An 18144-nucleotide genomic window follows, 5' to 3' on the forward strand; every position below is an offset into this window, starting at 1 on the left:
CTTGCTAATTATTCTAACAAAGTTTTTTTTTAAAAAGGGCTTTTTCTTCCATTGTTCCAATACAAAGCTACTGATGCACCAAAGACAGCCAACAGGCTTTGATGATCCTTGCCTTTGATGATCCCTCTCTGATGAAATCCCCAGGACACAGAGCTGGGGTAGAACAGGATATGGGAAAATGCCGAGCGTTTCACGCTGCAAGGAGCAGGTCGCATTCCTGAGCGCCGTGGCTGGATGGTTTAGTATGAATCACGCAGGTGGTGGTGGGGAGGGCAGCATTCCTTAGAACCCACCAGCTACTGCTCCACGGGGAAGTGACCACAGCATATAGTGCTGGCCCCATCCCCACAGCAGAAGCAAAGCACCCTCAAGAAACAGACCCTGAACCCTAAGTGACTTTTAACAACTGTTGACATTTTCATATAGTCCCATTCTGACATGGACCATTCACTTACAGCTCTGTTCCTGCCAATCTCAACCTGATTCTGCTGGACCATCTCCTTAGTGAAAAAATAGGATTGCACGTCTAACACAACCATTTTAATACATAAAGACAGCTACTTCGAAACAAGACAGTGTCTCTCAAGTACTTGTAGAGAAAGGATGAACACAAGAAACACTATTGCTGAAATAAACCCACGCAGGTCAGATCCAACATACCTCTGTAGGATGAAACAGTGTCAAGAGCCACTGGTTAATGCACCAGTAACAAAACCCAATGACTTTATCTGACAGTAAAGATAACACCTGGACACTTGACCCTTCAAGACCCTGAATAATCATCTAGAAACTCTGAGATCCTGGTGTAAACTTAAGAGCTGTACAAGAAAGCTCAGCAAAGGCAGGTATCACACCAATTCAGATTCACATGACTAAATACAGTGATCAAGTCTGGAGAAGGTAAAAAAAAAAACCAAACCAACCAACCCAAACAACCCACACTGTAATTAAAGGAAAAGAATCCTGAAATATTTTACAAGGGAAGCTCTAAATATCAGCTCTGCCATTGCTTGACAGCATTGAAGAGAAGCAGTTTACCAAAACAGATCATCTGCAAAGGAGCAAAATAACTGATCAGGCAGGGTAAAGCAGAACTACCACTTCGACTGCCTTGGGAGATGGAGATCCCCACTCTCTGTGCAAGTGAGGATGGTCTGGCCCAGGTCAAGTCCCATCTCCCCTCCTTTAACAGGAGGCTTGGGGGTCAGAGAAGTGCAGACTAGGCAAAGAGTGAAGAAGTCAAAGGCAAGTATCTATGAGGGAGTTGAACACACCCAGTTTCTGAAGACAAATGAGTAAAATCAGCAACACATTTACACAGAGAGTAAAGAAATCATCTTTCTGACTGGGACTGGTGGGGGTCCAAATGCAATTTTTCACTTTCACACCAGCAGAGCAGCTACGTTGGAAAGGCAAGCCACTTGACACAGGAGGAGGACTAATGAGAGCTTCAGCAGATACAGTCGTCTGTGCTCAGGAGGCCAAGAGCTCTTTGCTCTCGGGACTGAAGAGATCTGGTAGTATGCCAGAGTTGCTGACTACAAGCATCTTGCCTTCCATCTGTTTGCAGCAAGGCAGCTGAGTTTTTAGGATGCCATGGGTCCCACTAATCACCTGTCTCAGGGAATTGATCAAAACGTGTTCTAGCATAGATAAAAACTGGGAGTGAGCTTGTGGATTTATCATCTTCCTTGTGGCTTCAACATAGGCACATTTGAGTAAACAGGTGAAGGATTTACACGTTTAATCCTCAACAATTTATACAAGTGTTACATTCATCACAGTTTGCAGCTGGTGTCTGCTTAGGATAAAAGACCAGAAAGGCTTGGGATTTTCAGTAGTGAACTTAGTGCCGCACGCTGAAGAGGAAACCTAAAGACTTTGCAGAATGAGGTCCTACTTTTGCCAGCCTCTGTTCTCTGACAGGAGGACGCACAAGAGGATTCAAAACTGGACTGAATCCTCTGCTGAGCCAAGTCTGAGTTACGGGCCATATGGTTAAAACACCAAAATCCCCTTGACTGGAACCACCTAAAAGCTGCTAATGGATGAGCTGACTCAGGTTGCCGCCTGCCACATAAAACTCAGCCACACGTCAGTCTTCTGCTACCAGAAGATCAACAAACTGAGATCAAATTCACTCTAAGGAGGAGCCTCAGAAAAACACCGATCTTTTCCAAACCGACTGCATTTTTTGCTTCACCCTGTTCTGCCCAGGCATGCCCATACACTCCTGCCCCAAACTAGACAACATCCCACCGTTGCCTCCATCCTGGTATTACACTTACGGTTGGTCATTAAACCAAAGAGGCCGATCTACAGTGACAGATACCTCCCCAGCCTTAAGGATGCCCGCACGGGTGCTGCTGTGAGACCACACTTGAAATGGATGAGGTTTATCTACAAATATAAGCCTTTATATTCTAGATTGAAAAAAGACACCAGAAGTAGAATGAGACTAACGTGTATGTGATACCAATATTCTCGCACTGTCTATACATAACAGAAGCAAGAGAGACCTCGTGTTACAGCAATTTAATCTAAAATCTGGTTTGCTTCCTGGTAATAATAATTTGGACCATGAAGTGACCACCAAATATAGTCTCAGTCACTTAGGTCAGGCTTCTGCCATAGAAAATTTAACAGCAGAAAAGTGTTTTGTTGTTGATTTAGTCAACATTAAAAATTCATATCCTGTCTAGTCTGGAATAGTAACACTGGCAATAGCTGCTCCAGAGTTTTTAGGAAAAAAGAAGTCCCACGAATGCTAGTACAAGCGCAAACTGTAGTGATCCACTCTGGAAACAAATTACCACAGAGGCAAGAAATGAAAAGTTGAAGAGAAGATAATTTAAAAAAATAAGATTAATTATGACTTGCCATTTTTTCCTGCTTATTTGTGTAAACTTCAATTTAATGAGTAAAAAATATTCGAATAATAGTAGGGATGTTTTTCTGAATGAAAAATATCCAGTACTTCCTGCTTCTCTTTCGAAAAGTACTGTATATAAAACACTTAGCAATACCATAAGACTACATGTTTTTAAAGACTATAATAAAAAAACTCCTAATTTAATAAAGGCAACCTACCAAATGAAGAAAAAAAGGGCATAAAACCAATTAAAGATGTGTAAATACCTTCAAAAGTAAATTTGAGTAATATTAAATCAGTATTATACACCCCAAATGCCTTTCTCTCACCCCAGTTTATTATGCAATCTGACTTAAACCAAACCAGAGCACATGCTGAGGAAAAGAACATTAAGTGCCAGGTATTCTTCTTGCAGAAAATAATGTATCTTACAGCAAAGACTCAGTATAAAAGAAAACAAGAAACAAACCCAGCCACAAGCACTAAAGAGCTGACAGAGAGAATATTTGCCTTTGTGCACTTATCTGGATTTGTAGATGTTTGTGAGGAGGCACATTTTTCCCCAATTTAAAATGAAATACAAGTAGCTTAAAATGAGGCTGGTGATGACAGAAGGAAAGCACAATAGATATTTATCTCTGTGATCAAATGGAGCAGACAAGGGATGGAAAGAACAATCTGTACTTGTAATCCCCTTGACTAGGATCCCCTCCAGACACAGCTGGTTGCCTCCTTATCACATAGCGGGTAAGACTCACTACCACAGACTGAGATGAGAAACCTCCATTCAGTCCTCTCAGACACAACAGCATCAAAACTAGGAACTGACAATAAGGATCCTTATTCCACCTTTAAACTATTAACAAATGAGGGCAGCACTTACTGGGAAGAAAATGAGAGAATAACTTAAGTTTCCGCAGCGAGTTAGACAACAGAAGAATTCCATTTGCGACATGATGAAGATGCCCAAACTGAAAGTCGGTGCGATGTAGAAAAGCTTCCAATAGTGTTGTTATTATACCTACTCTACACATACAAACTTTTTGAAATCAAAAGTGCCATCAATTTATCACATTCATTTAATCATTTTCACAAGGAATAACTTACTTTAAAAAAAACCTATAGAGGAATAATCAAGTAGTAATTATCCTCATCTAGTACAAAGCACTATTTGTAGTCTTTAGCTTCTTGCAGATCAGTAGCATATCTGAAATGCAGGTTTATTGAATTGTTCAAGTATTTCTTTGAAACGTCAAAAAGTAACTACTTATGAAGAGGCCCTCATACAATATTATGTTCTCACCAGCTAAAGTTTGCTGCCACAGTCAGGCTAATTACTTGTCAAAGCCTCTTGATCATATTAATACAGAAAAAAACTCACAACAAAAGAAATGTAAAACAAAAATTGTGAATTGGTCCTATCCAAACTGCAAGGAACAATAAATCAAAGGGATGTTTAAAAGAAAAAAAAAAAACACAACAAACAAACCTTTAAAAATGCAAATGAGTAGGTTCTAAGAATACATTTAGTTATTCATCATGCATACAGTTTGAAAAATGTTAATAAAAATTTAAAAGCACTGCTGCCTGACTGTTTTTAACGAGAACTGTAAACTTGCTTAGATGCAGGGGAGCACCAATTAAAGTTTGATAGATTGATCAGCATTTTGGCACCCACTGGCTGCAGGTATTCCCATTAGCCCCATAAAACACTGGCATGGTTCCACTGGTCGGTAAGCTTGCAAGATCAAAGATGTCACAATGGCCTTAAAGGGGTTTCTGGGAGATATGCCTTGATACCTTTTCTCTCTCTTTTTTTTTTTTTTTTTTTTTTTTGTTTAAATATAGAGATTTAATCTATATTTAGATTTAAAAATTTGCAGGTGCTTGATTCCATTTAGCTTTAAAATGAACTTCCAGAGATAGAGGAAGGAAGATAGAGCTATGAAAGTATGAATGAAACCACAAATGACATAACATCTCCAAGTAGGAGTGCTCCCAAGACAAGAGAACGAAAAGGCCTACCCAAATCCCACCGACAGCTACTGCTGATGAAGTGAAGCCTTCAGTTGGAAGTATTAAGTCTAAAGACCATCTACACACACAGAGGCAGGTGGCTTCCAGACTCTCTTTACAGCTCTGGAAACTACTCTAAATTGAAAGGAAAATAATGAGAACTAAACCCATACCAAAACATGAATCACGAGGATACAACTTCATGCAGGCACACGAAAAAGTTTGTATACTGCTTGGAAAACAAAGTATACAAGTTTTGCAGGTTCATACTCAGAAGATGACTTTCAGCTGAGTAATAAGACTCTCTTCCCAAGCTTGGTTTTTTTTTTTTCCTCCAAATGCAAGAGCTGATAGCTGCGAGCCCAGCATGAACAACTAATATCAGAAAATATGGCATAAAATAGAACATCCCTTGGAAAGGGGACTGAACCAGAAGTAATTTGTGACTGGTCACTTTAGTTACATTAAGTGCAACACAAACGCTCTTATCTCCCCTTTATATGGGCACAGGACGAAATAATGTTCTGGTCTTACAAAATGTTCAAGTACTTCAGTGAGGTTCAGCACAACCTGGTCATGAAGCTGAGGGTGTGCGGTCAGGGCAGGATCGGGAGCTGAGGCTGTCAAACACCTCACAAGATGGCCTTTGCATAACAAGGCATCCCTTTACCACCAGGTATCAGCCCCAACTAGCTCTTCAAAATTTTTGTATGGCAGATGCGCGCATAACCAGACCTGTCAGAGGTCTCACAGATTACAAATCCCGCTTTTCACCGTGCTAGTGGGGGATGGCTCTGGGACAAGACAATGCAGTCACAACTCTTTTAGGAAGAGGAAAAAAAGAGGTAACTTAGCCCTCTTCTACAAGATCATCTCTTTCTTTCTAAATTCAACCGAAACTAAGCAGCCCAGAAACACAGTGAGAGGGTTCTTGAGCACTACTCTCACTCCCTTCTGTATTTCATGTGCGTTTTGCAGTCATTATGGGCTAATGAAATGATGGGTTCTACCTGTTTTTCTGTCAAGAACTTACCAGACCATTAAGAGTTCAAATGTACATGTTCAACTAAGCAAAACAGCTGCAGATTAGCATTGTAAAAAACAAATGGGTTTTACCTTCCTTTGTGAGGTCTTCCTCTCTCTGGCACACCTGCAGAAGTCCTCCGGTTCACAGTGGAGTAATCAGGATCCAGTTCATATCCTTCATCGTCTACTCCAAGGCTGCGGTTATCATCTTCCAGTCCATAGGGCTCTGGCTGGAAGCGTTCTGGCTGGGGGGGGACCCACTGGCACCTGAGGCTGGGCAACAGGACCGTAGTTATCCCTTCTGCTTGGCAAAGTGAAGCTACCATCATCTGGCCTGTAGCTGTTTCCTGGCATGTAGGCATAGCGAGGACGGTAGTTGACACCACGAGACAAGCTACCATAGTTATCAGATAGATCTCCATAACCGTCACGACCAATATAAGGGCGATACTGGCCTTCGTGGCTTTCAGGGTAAGAATCATTGTAGCTGTTGTAAGATCTGGTTAACGTGGAAGATGCTTGTGGTGTGATGTACCGCTCCCCATTCTTCATGTACCTTCTGTCTATTGAATCTGTGTAGCTGCCCATGGGAGACGAGCCATCCATTGATGGCAGACCGTCAGGCCCCAGTGGCACCTGACGCACTGTCCTGGTGGTGACTGTTTTGACCATTTTGGTAACCTGTGAAGAAGTAGTGAATAAATATGTTAATTTTCTCCTTGCTGCACAATGTGGTGAGACATACGGGGAGCTAAAACAGCAAAATAGGGAGAGAGCATCACAAAGCATACTACAGTGACATACCTGTTGAATGGAAGCACTGGTGTCCTCATGAGTTCATCTATTAGGTTTAGGATTTAATAGTGGGAAAATATTTCTATAAAAAGCTGAAGAGACAGGTCATAGAGCCAGAGTTAAGTGCGCTCTGGGGCTCCTACTATCAAATAAAAAACACTGCAGCCATGTGACAGTGCGTGGAAGCAGTGCAAGGTCATTACACCAGTTCAAATTTGCCCAAAACGTTTTCAGGAGGCATCTTTCCTAGAGCAGATTTACGATATTGAGGAGCCACAGCCTCTCCTCCCACAATACCACATCACATTCTCTAGTTTGACAGAAATATAGTTATATGCTCCTGCCTGATCTGTACCACTGTGTAACTTGATGGAGCTCAAATTTGGCAGTAATATTTAGGAAACCACGATCTCAAACAGAAAAGTTTTGGGCTTCTAGCTTTTAGACAGCACAACTACTTTATCTTTTAAGATATGCTTATATCCAACCATCACCATACAAGCCCAATAGATACTTGGTGTTATTCCATTATTTTGGTGACATTATTTGGCAATAATGAACATTAATGCTACACAGCTTTTGCAACTGCAACTACCCTAAACATATCAGGCTCAACAAGTTTGTTTAAAACATTAAAGAAAAATCTGTATGCAAATACATCTTTATCTTTTAGTTCTATAAATCACATCTCATTTCAACACAGATAGAATTAGACTATTTCACATAACTGACAAAAACTTGAAACAGTAAGTGTCCAGAGGGCACTTGTGTTCAGGGTTTCTTGCTAAAGGGTAAGAACAAAGACTCCTCAAGAGTTTCCAAGAACGTTCTGCCTTCATGGGAAAGGTCTGGTAATCTGTGTAAGACAGTGGCAGACAAAAGCCACTACTATTCACAAACTAGCAAAGGACCTTCTGTTTTGGGTGGTATCTGGGGTCCATCAACTTCTGTACTGTCTTCCACAGTGACCAGCAAAAGCTGTTTTGGGGAAAACACAAAGTCCAGCAGAAGCTAATCTATCCTTACCCTAACCCAAAAAAAGTTACTTTAGCCTATAAAAAGTTACCCTAACTCTAGTAAATGCCGACTTTCAGCCCTCTGTAAAAAAACCCAACCAAACAACAAAACAACACACCCACAAAGATGAGAGGGAGAATCAATCCACCAGAGAGTACTACACACAGGGAGGGGAGGAACAAAACAGAATTGTTAAGAGATATTTTGGATGTATTACAGAGGTAAATAAGCATCAGTAAATGACGCTTTTCTTTATGTAAGCCGCAGAATGAAATGTGTACATCAAGAGAAACAGTAACTGTAACATGTATTCCTGGATTGCTCAGTGGCTCTGAAGTCCAAATAAATATTTTGACCTGTAGCCTCTGATTTAAATATTTAGATTGGCATCAGGTTAGCCAAGCTGCTGCTAAAACAAAATAATTAAGAGTACATCTCTTCAAGCGGCTCCAGACATGTCCTCTAGCCAGATGTTTTCACACAGAAACCCCAAAGAGAAAAAATTCACCCAAACAGCATTTCTCTTCCTAAAGACATCTGTGAGCAAATGATACTTCAGCCTAATGAAGTAATGAAATCCCGCAAGACTGAAAGCAGTACAAATGGCTCTCCACCAACAGCATTAAACAGCATCACGATGCTGAATAAAGCATAGCCAGGTACCAACATAACCTCAATATCTAATGTGGGCCAGAGCTGAAAGAATTTTCCTCTTCAACCCAAAGATGCTAGCTTCCATGCGTCCAAATCTTCTTTTTTCCCTTTTTTAAAAAGCACACATTTTAGTAACTAAAAGAAAGGAAACTAGAAACTAAACATTTATTTCATGACATAGAACCCAATCGCGGTTTTTGCTTATTACCTGCGCACAATACTTCTACTTTCCACTCAGTTATCGGCATGACTACTGTCACGGCATTTATACAACTAGACAGCATTTAGAGAAGAAAAAGAGCTGGCGTAGATTACAGTAGCTCTTTGTAAAGTGGATATACACAAGGCAACACAGCTCAGTATTCTCCTACTGAAGTCTGAAACAAAAGTTTTATTCAAAGTAATATGTTCATAAGCGATCTTCTAAGAGTAGAAAAAGCAACAGTTCTCAGGCCTGAAATAGGCGAGTTTTGCAAAGCAATGACAAAACTGGATGCAAAGTGCTGGGCCTTTGCATTCTTGAATTTGGGAACCAGTAACGGGAATAACAGGAAGGAAGGTAGCATTTCAACAATTTGATGAATCAGAAACTGATACTTCTGCCCAGGAAGGAACAAAGAAGCAGCTTTCTAGATGCCAGGAAGAGCACTTGCGTAACCTCACGAAGCCCTTTCTTTCAGCACTATTCAATAGGAGCCAGATATTTTAAATCTAATCCCGAGTTTCTCTTTTCAGGACATATGTTGCCATGCATGCATAGTTTGTCATGCGTAACTTTTCATAAAATTGTCACGATCAGACAATGCAAGATACCTAATAAACCATGTCTGGCTGCAGCAATAGCATGAAAGAAGGAACAAGCTTTGACCTGCACGATCCTTGGACAAAGGCTTTGCAGCAGAGGCATTGCTGCTGTATGTCTTCACCCAGCGTTCCTACTGCCAATTCTGGACTCTTGCTCATTTTTGACTGTCTGATGTTTTTTGGAGAATCACTGTTATTGTTAAACAGAATGAGGTAACACAATGCAGAAATGTTATGGCAAGGACAATTGTCTACAACTATTCAGTACATGTACACAAAAAAAGACGAAGCAGAATTTCAGAACACTTCGAAAATCAATTCCTAAACAATTTGTGACTTACCAGTTACACTTAATGAGTTTTTCACCATGCTCTGGTACTCTACAGAGTATTTACAGAGATTTTTTTTTTTTTTTTAATATGACCAACACAGAATGCAGGAGATTCATTTGCAATTTTTTCCCCGTCTTCAAGACTAGCACAGACAAGTTTTCAATGGCTATAGCTAGTCAAAAAGACACAGTGTCAGCCAGCACATGTAAGAACAAGTTTACAATGTTAGCACAGCTTCACCTCTATCATTTTCTGAATGCTGCCCCTGTTAACGAGTGGAAAGAATCAGGACAATCAAAACCCCCTTGTCAGACACATAAAAAGGAACATTTCACTCAAGCATTAAAGTACGCATTTCTCATAGCATAAAAGCATTTAATAATGCTAAAGGTGTTATGTTGGGGCAATCAAATCGAGTCTTTTTATATTTTGAGAGAGAGGGAGTATTTGCGTTCATGCCTCATTTGTCGGGGTAGGCATTGAGATAGAAGATTTACCATGTGATAAACAGACTTTGTTGCCTACAGGACAATAAAGGGAAGCTTTTTGGAAGCAATTAGCCAGCACACAAAGGAAAGTCCATTTATTAGGTTTCCAAGCAAAAAAAAAAAAAAAACAAACCACCCAACAGACCAAACATCTTTATTTCAGGAAATCCAGCTCAAGGGAATGTTTCCTTTATATTTCTTAAAAGAACACAGGCAGCCTTGAGCAGCTGACAGCACAGTAATCTCTCCCAACATTTTTGTGGTTTCTTTAGTACTGATGCATTAGCCAGAGAGAATGAAGCTATTCCAAATGGGAGTCCCAGCAGACTGTCTTATCTGAGAGACACCTGATCCTTCAGATGCACCCAATCTTGAAAAAGATTTATTAGCATGAACTCCTCACTACAGATAGGCTCTAACGAAAAATTTAGAGATACAAGTTACTTTGAGAAAGTGTAATTTGACTTCCTCCGTTTACTTTCCATCTCTAAAGAAAACCTGTTTAAAGAGGTTTTTCAGCCCGATTACAAATCAAAAGGTGCTCAAGTGTTTCAGTGCTACAATCTCAGAGTATCAGATAAAAACTTCAGATTACTTCCCTGTGAAGAGGTTGTCTGAGTATGCTTAAAATATATTTGCAATTCTTTATTTCCTCTAAAACTATATTAAGGTTTCAATCACACTAAAAGAAGTTCTAATATACCAACTTATTCAAGCCCTCCGGAACCAAAATCCTATGAGACTGCAAGTGGGTGCTTTCATTGGTGCTCCCCCTGCCCCAGAATAGAACTACACATCAGGTTTACTGACCTTACCATTGTTCTCCCCCCCAAATAGCAATTATTTTGTTAAATAATCCCCCTACAGGCCCCATGATAGTGTTTTCACTAATTCTGTTTCTGGAAATACATCTGCCAACAGAACACAAAAGAAATATTCACACATTTGAAGCAGCTTCCGTATTTTTCTGTCCCTCATCCTTCTATTTGTCTTGAAGGATGGGAGAACAACATGAAAATATCCAACAGTTGGACTTACTGGATGCATGTGCAGATGGTACAAGTGGATCCCTCAAAGTGCACAGTGCTCAGACACAAGAGGAGAAAAGACTGTACTGAAATTTCTGTTGAAGTGGGTTATCACAGTCAAATGCAGTCATCTTAACCAGAACCTGTAATTTTTGCCTTCCATTTTGTTATTGAAGTTGGTTTTGTTTTGCCCTTTTTTTTTTTTTTTGATAAATTAAGTACATTATAAAAGCTGACAGGGCTAAAATTTTTGTTGAATCTATGTAATAAAACAAAAAACAGATGAGAAGGAATGCACAAGGATAAAAACATTCTTACATTTCTGAGAGCTTATTTTTGAACTACGGACTGTAAAAATTAATCAGCCCAAGCAGGTTGAAGCTATTACCTTTCTATTAAATGCTGTGTAAGAACTCGCCCTGTAGGTTTTCAAAACAACAGCTCAAATTTCTCCCCTTCAATTTTAAGCTTAATGTTTCACATTTTCAAAGGGCCCTCAACTTCGGCTGAAATCCATTCCTGTTCTATTACCTAATTCCCTTGAATTTTCTGCAAAGTTTCAAAGAACTGCATCTCAGGGTACCCAGCACCGCCACAACCAAAGAGTTTCAGTCGCAAGCACTTTCCCATCACTGGTGCTAGGAAGCTGGAAGCTCTATCGCTGTTGGGAAAGATCTGGCCTTGCTGAGTATTAGAAAGCACAAGGCAAATGGGTGGACTGGAAATAAAACAACTTTGTATACAAATTGATTTCACAGTTTGTTAAACATCATTCTCAATGAATAAAAGTGACCTAAATCTCTTCAATCTTTTAGCATTTCAAAGATAAAAATAAAAGGTGCCTGAAGAAAGAAAAAAGCAAACATTAACACAAGCACACACAAATCTAGTTTGCTTTACTGGGTTCTCTTGAGCCACTTACAAACAGGCTCCCTTTAACACGTGGCAGTGTTCCAGCCGACAGGCAAGAAGTGGTAGTTTTCTCCCCAAGGTGACTTTCACTGTTGTAGCATGATAGGTATTTGGCTTCCAGAGAGATTATAAAGTTGAAATGAAGTATTATCTGCTACATCTTTTGTGCAGTGAATGTTATGTAGGGACTTAGTCAGTACAGTACTAAGAGAAGAACAGTTTGGGGAAAATTACTGAGAGATATCTCATTTTGAAAAGGCAGATGTTCTTTATTTAAAATATGTAAAATATTAAATTCTATTATGCCTTCTTCCTGCTTCACTGCTACAGGCATCTTCAAAAATGTGGGGAAAAGCATAGCAAAACTGTCAATGCTTCTGGATTAAGGTTGTTTACTTAATACACTATTGAAGATAATAACCTCTATAAATTATGGTTTTGAAACAACAGGGGGGTGAAATAAAGGAACAGCAGCATACAGGAGCACTCCCATTTACAGCTTTTGCTATGCTTCAGTTCAAGAGGAGGAATTTCAGAGGCATCACTCTCCAGCAAGCTAAAGAGTATACAATTTAGCAAAAACAAACGACAATTATCTTTTAAAGATCCAAAAATACATACTCAATGGCACAGGTTGACTAATCCCCACATAAGCTATCCAGCAAAGAAAGCATACATTTAGAAAACCTCTCTGGACTCCTTGGCTCTTAAAAAAACATGACCTGTGTTACTTACTCTGATAGAGGAAGCATCTTGTGCTGCCACTCCCTTTGCAAGACAAATACACTGGAGATTGAGACTGGCACTGTCCAGAAGAGCCTTCTGGTTACAGAGGTAAAAAAAATAGGTTCTAAACCCTTCCTCAAAGGAGCCTAGAGCAAGCACAGCCATATAGAGCATAAAAATCTTTATTTGCATGTTGTGCTAACTACCTTGACTTAACAGATGACTCAGGAGAAGGAAAAAAAAAAAAGCAAAAGCAGCTAAGCATAAACCTAACCCCCCCTAACATTTAATGAACATAGTGTGACCATCCCAACTTTAAACATTACCATTATTAAGTAACAGATTAGATATTACTGAAAATAGATGTGAGGATTCCCACCACAAGCAATGCTGCTCCTTTACAAGGATGCCTTGTAAAGGAGTACCTGCACACTAAAAGCAAGGCCAGATTCATGGAGGGAGGTTTGTTAGGTTTTGGGTTTGGTTTTTTTTTTTAGCATTTTTTTCTTTTCCTCCTCCCTCCCCCCCTTCTTTTTTTTTAAATCTGGGAGGGAACAGGCAGAGATACAGAACAGCAGTTTCTGGGCTCAACAAAGATCCTACTACTGCACACGCACGCTCAGCGGACATGTGTTTGCATCTCTCGTCCCAGAGGAATGCTTTCCTTCACCATCTGAGCAGCAAGGTCAGAATCTTGCCACTGCACAGAGGTACCAGGAAACTTAATTTTCTCTGTAAGGCTAATACGACCTATAAAAGCACTATGATGATACCTATTAGAAGTGATAGTAAGTCAATGCCAATTAACTCCAGGACACTTAACTGGTGCTACAAAACCCCAGTGACAACAGTTTTCATTTTCACATTCCCTATCAAAACAAAAAGCAAGTTGAAGACCAATGTGATTAAACAAAAAAACTTTAAAACATCTGACCTCAGATTCCTATCTAAGAGCTGTTAAATCTATGCCATGCTATCACAGCAAGGAAAAGTCAAAACAAAACCATTTCAGAGACAACAACCACCTCAGCAAAGCCACAGCACCTCTTCTGACAGCGTTAGGGCTAAGCTAACCCCATCTGTGTTTTGACATTTCAGAATCACTTCTCAACAACTGGATTTTTTTTTTTTTTTTTTTTTTTTTTTAGGAGCTGGTCTTTTTAGCAATGAAAAAATAGGAAACACCTCCAGATAGTTTAGTTGAAGTCAGTGAGATTATTTGAAACAACATAAATGCAGAGCAAGACAGCTATGCACCTTCCTCGCATTCTGAAGACACTTAAGTGCCTGGAATGAACTACAGTAACAGAAGAAAGCCTTGCTCTTAGAAATGGAACAGTAGCTCTAGGGTTGCTGTTTTTTCAATTTTCTTTCCCATATGCAGATACAATGCCTGCCACTGTCCTTTTCCGTTGGAAGATGGAAAAATAGCAGGTACACCACACATAGGAGAAAATCGCACCTTTTACGCTATGACAAACATGCAGCTTTATCAGTGGCATGACTATTTCAGACAAACTATTTCATTCCATGTGGTCCCGTTATCTAAGGACCACTGCATGGCCTCTCCTCTACTTTTACAGTCGTAGCTATCATTTTATTCCCTTGCATAGCTGCACTTGCAGTCTCCTAAAACTATGCACTACTATTAGTACATATAAAAAGGTGTCCATCACCACTGTAATTTTATCACTTCCTTCCTGTAAATAACAGTTGTTGTTGCTGCCACTAGAAAGAATACAGCATTTCTTTCAAATAAGTCACAGATGAAATACATTAGATTATTTGAAGGGCTAATAAAAATTTGGGGTTTTTTGTTTGTCTGTTTTATTTTTATTTTAAGACCTTCATCTCCTTCCAACAATGAGAAAATAGGCCAGTTACATTTATCTTCTAACATTAAACCAGACACTCAGTTTATAGCAATGTGTGCAGGCCCGCTGACCTCAGGAAATCAACGTTCACTTACTCCAACCTGAGGATCTGATATTCTGAATAGATATCTTAGAGGACTGCAATTCTGGAACACCAGTAAAAATAAACATTGATTTATGCAGTGACCTCTGTTCAACTCCTTTTAACACAGAAAGCCATTGGACAGTCTCTTTTTTTTTTTTTTAATCAGTGCTGTTCAGAAGTTTTTTTCAAAGGGAATCACCCCTAACCTTTCACATGACCGAAACCTAACAAAGACGCCAGCTGAATTTCGAAGACCCAAACATCAAGGTGTATTAGTGTTCCAGCAGTACCCGAAAGCAGGTGAGGCAGCCATGAATATACAGCACCTTCTCAGCAGAGACTGCAAAATTACCTTACACAAGGGAACAAAAAGACATCAGGAAAATTAGAACACATGTAACACCTGTAATCCAGCTGAACCTGAGGTACAGGTCACTTGAGAACACACCCAGCTTTCCCTATGCAACAGGAGTAAAATTCCATTCACAAGATTGTTGCAGAATTTAAATGCTGTGGCATTATTTAAATAGGATGTTTCTTTTTCTAAAGGACAAATGCATAATCGCATATCGTTATTACAGATCGTAACTACTTTGAAGACGTATTTCCAAGCACATTCTCCTCAGCTGCAAAAGTAATTTACTCCAAGCCCTACCAACTCATCTAATTCTCAGATCACCCTATGTGTTTGCAGGGCAATGCTGTGAACTGTTTCAGTAAAATAAAGTGAATCTTAAAAGAATAAACAGTCTGGGAAGGGGTCCTAGTGTTTTTGTTTGGTTAACCTGGATAATTTCTACTGTTCAGTTCACAGCTCCATGAACAGCTGTATCAGCACAGCTGATAGGGAGCAAACTAGACACAGAGGCGAAACTGAAAAACCCCTGAACTCAGCTTTGCTGGCAAACAGAACATTCAAAATCACTGAGGATCACAATAGCATGATTATCATCACTCATGCTACTTGCTGCTATTTTGATTTTGTGATTACGAGTTATTTTGCCATTTTCCTCATTGGTTATTAACCTCTCACCTTGGTTTCAGTTCTCCTTGTGGTTCCATCTTCAGAAGTAACAATAGACACATGGGAAGTGGGAGTGCCTGGGTCTTCCTCCACAGTAACTGTCTCTTCCACCATTTCTTGAGGCTCTTGCATCATTGCTATTGATGTCTGGTTACTGGGGCTTTGTTCCTAAAGAAGCAGGTAAAAAAATTAACTTCACTTCTACCATCATGCTATAACTATTCTATTGATTTCAGCTTTCTCAATTGAAAAACACATTTTACTTGCTAGTAGAGATTCAGAGAAAGAAATTTACTGTCTCAAAAAAGCGTGCTGCAACTACACTGGTATGACTGGGCTCAGCCCAGTAAATGGAAATCATGTGAAGCATCTATCAAGGACTTCATATTTATAGGCAACCTACTACAGACTAACAGATTACTACTTTGTATTTAAACGTGCTTTAAGCTCTCTCTTCAATGCCCAGCGCAGGAAGAGTGGAATTTTTGTCTGTAAAAACATTCATTCAGTTCTGCAGTGAACAGGACCATTGGCTTTCAGAGCACTTAATCTTACACACTATTAAAAGTTTATTTCCATTTGATAAAATACACTCAGTTGCAGACTACAGAAGGCTATAAAACATCAAGACCTACTATTAAACTGACACCTTTCTCAACCTGTCCAAAGCAATGATAATTTAAAAAAAAAAATTGATGGCTAGAGATTAATAGCTGAATTATGTGAAATGCTACCCTTCTGACATCTTCCCTTCGCTAAGCCCGTAAGATCTAACTGGCTACAAGCTTATTTAAAATTTATAACAGATAGACAACATAAAGAAATATTAAATAGAAAGAAAGTAGATCAAAGGCCGGTTGTTGCAGGGATGCTGCCCAAAAAGAACGCTTCTGCTTCTCGCCAGCCCTAATGTCTGAACTTTCCTTTTTGTTACACAATTGTGTGTCTCAGCACAAAAAGCAGAGAAGCTCCCCTTTGGTAGATGAATGTATTTCGGAAGTTTCACAGCAAGCGGCCAATAAAGAACCGGCTTACATACTGAGAAATAAGACTTTTCCCCAGCATTATGAATCCTCAACTACATAAAATGAAGTGACAGACTGTTCATTTCATTATAAGCCCTGAAGGTATCAGGCTACACAGGCCTCAAAACCAAAGCAGGGCTTGTGTTTGTACATCTTGTCAAACAGGCACACAAAAACCATCCTTTATTAAGGAATATATATATACACACACACACACAAATATACACACACAGACACGCTTTTTTCTGTATTTAAAAAAAAGAAAGGAATGACACAGAGCTCTAAATTGCAAAGTGAACACACTTTCCCTAAAGAAAACACTGTGGGCAAATTCAGCATACCTTTTCACATCACAGGAAAACAAAATGATTGGGACAAAACTGTTGCCATGCAGGTGCTGAGTCTAATTACATAAAGGTTTAAATATTCTCTACCTGTGAGCAGCTTCATCACCAGGGAAGTACAACATTTTATTTTGTAACATTTTATTTAGAAAAATTGCATTTCATCCCAACGATGAACTTTGGATTGCCCCTTTTGCTGTGCCATGTTTTGCGCAAGCCCTGAAGGACAGTATCCTTCCAAATGACCTTATGCTGCTGAGCAGGAGCAGGGTACTGAGGTCTCATTAAGCTCCACAGTGAAAAGCATCATCTAATCCTTACGTGAGCTATACTTTCCTTTGAAACAAGCGGAGATGCCCCTGTTCAGTTTCCTTTATTTACAGGCGTATTCTGACATTCTGGAACTTGGACTTCAGTACGGAAGCCGCTTTTGCTTTCAGGTGAGCGCTAATATTAACCAAGACCATGCCAATAAGCTTCAGGCAATCATCTCAGTCAAAATGCAACATGGACAGTCTTCAAAGATAACACATGCTGGACCACCAGAGGTGATATAAGCAGGCACTACTTCCATTTCTATTGAAATCACAGAATAACTCAGGCTACAGAATCAATCAATGAGAATAAGGCTTCTGAAATCCTAAAGAAAATCACTCCTTCCAGTCTGCAGTACTTAATCATTATGGCCAGTAACTTATGATACACACCGAATCCTTTATGGTAGGGTTCACATGCCAGACTGTGTCTTCTGCCCACAGCTTCAGAAGGGAAACTAGCTCCTGGGACAAATACATTAATCCCTTCACATTTTTCTTGAACATACTATATCCTAACTGCAACTCCCTTTTCCCCACCCCACAGTAAAGCTTCCCTCTAAACACAAGGATTTACACAATATCGCAATACAGTAAAGACTCAGAACTTCTATTCACCTTCATGCAACCCCAGCCTTGCCCACAGCAAAGAAACCAGTTACATGTAAAGATTTTTTCCATTACACCTTGTCCCTGTAAACCTCTTCATCATCTTCAAGGCATCGAATGCCAAAACTGCTTGAAGGTGGGACCTTCTCACTCTTCTCACACATGTATGTACATACATACATCTCCATCCATCATCCTT

General features: G+C 39.7%; 1 protein-coding gene across 1 annotated transcript in view; it reads right to left on the reverse strand.

The window, feature by feature from the left end:
• The window catches only part of ARVCF (armadillo repeat gene deleted in velocardiofacial syndrome), a gene marked incomplete at its 3' end in the record, with an annotated part of 28204 nt that extends 12377 nt beyond the window's left edge, over positions 1 to 15827 (reverse strand). Inside the window, 3 exon segments of the mRNA XM_009587146.1 lie at positions 6005 to 6166; positions 6168 to 6595; positions 15663 to 15827. Coding sequence (XP_009585441.1) covers positions 6005 to 6166; positions 6168 to 6595; positions 15663 to 15788 — 716 coding nt within the window.
• Between the last annotated feature and the right edge of the window lie 2317 nt (positions 15828 to 18144).

Source organism: Fulmarus glacialis, unplaced genomic scaffold (assembly GCF_000690835.1).
Source record: "Fulmarus glacialis isolate BGI_N327 unplaced genomic scaffold, ASM69083v1 scaffold27450, whole genome shotgun sequence".
NCBI lineage: Eukaryota > Metazoa > Chordata > Aves > Procellariiformes > Procellariidae > Fulmarus > Fulmarus glacialis.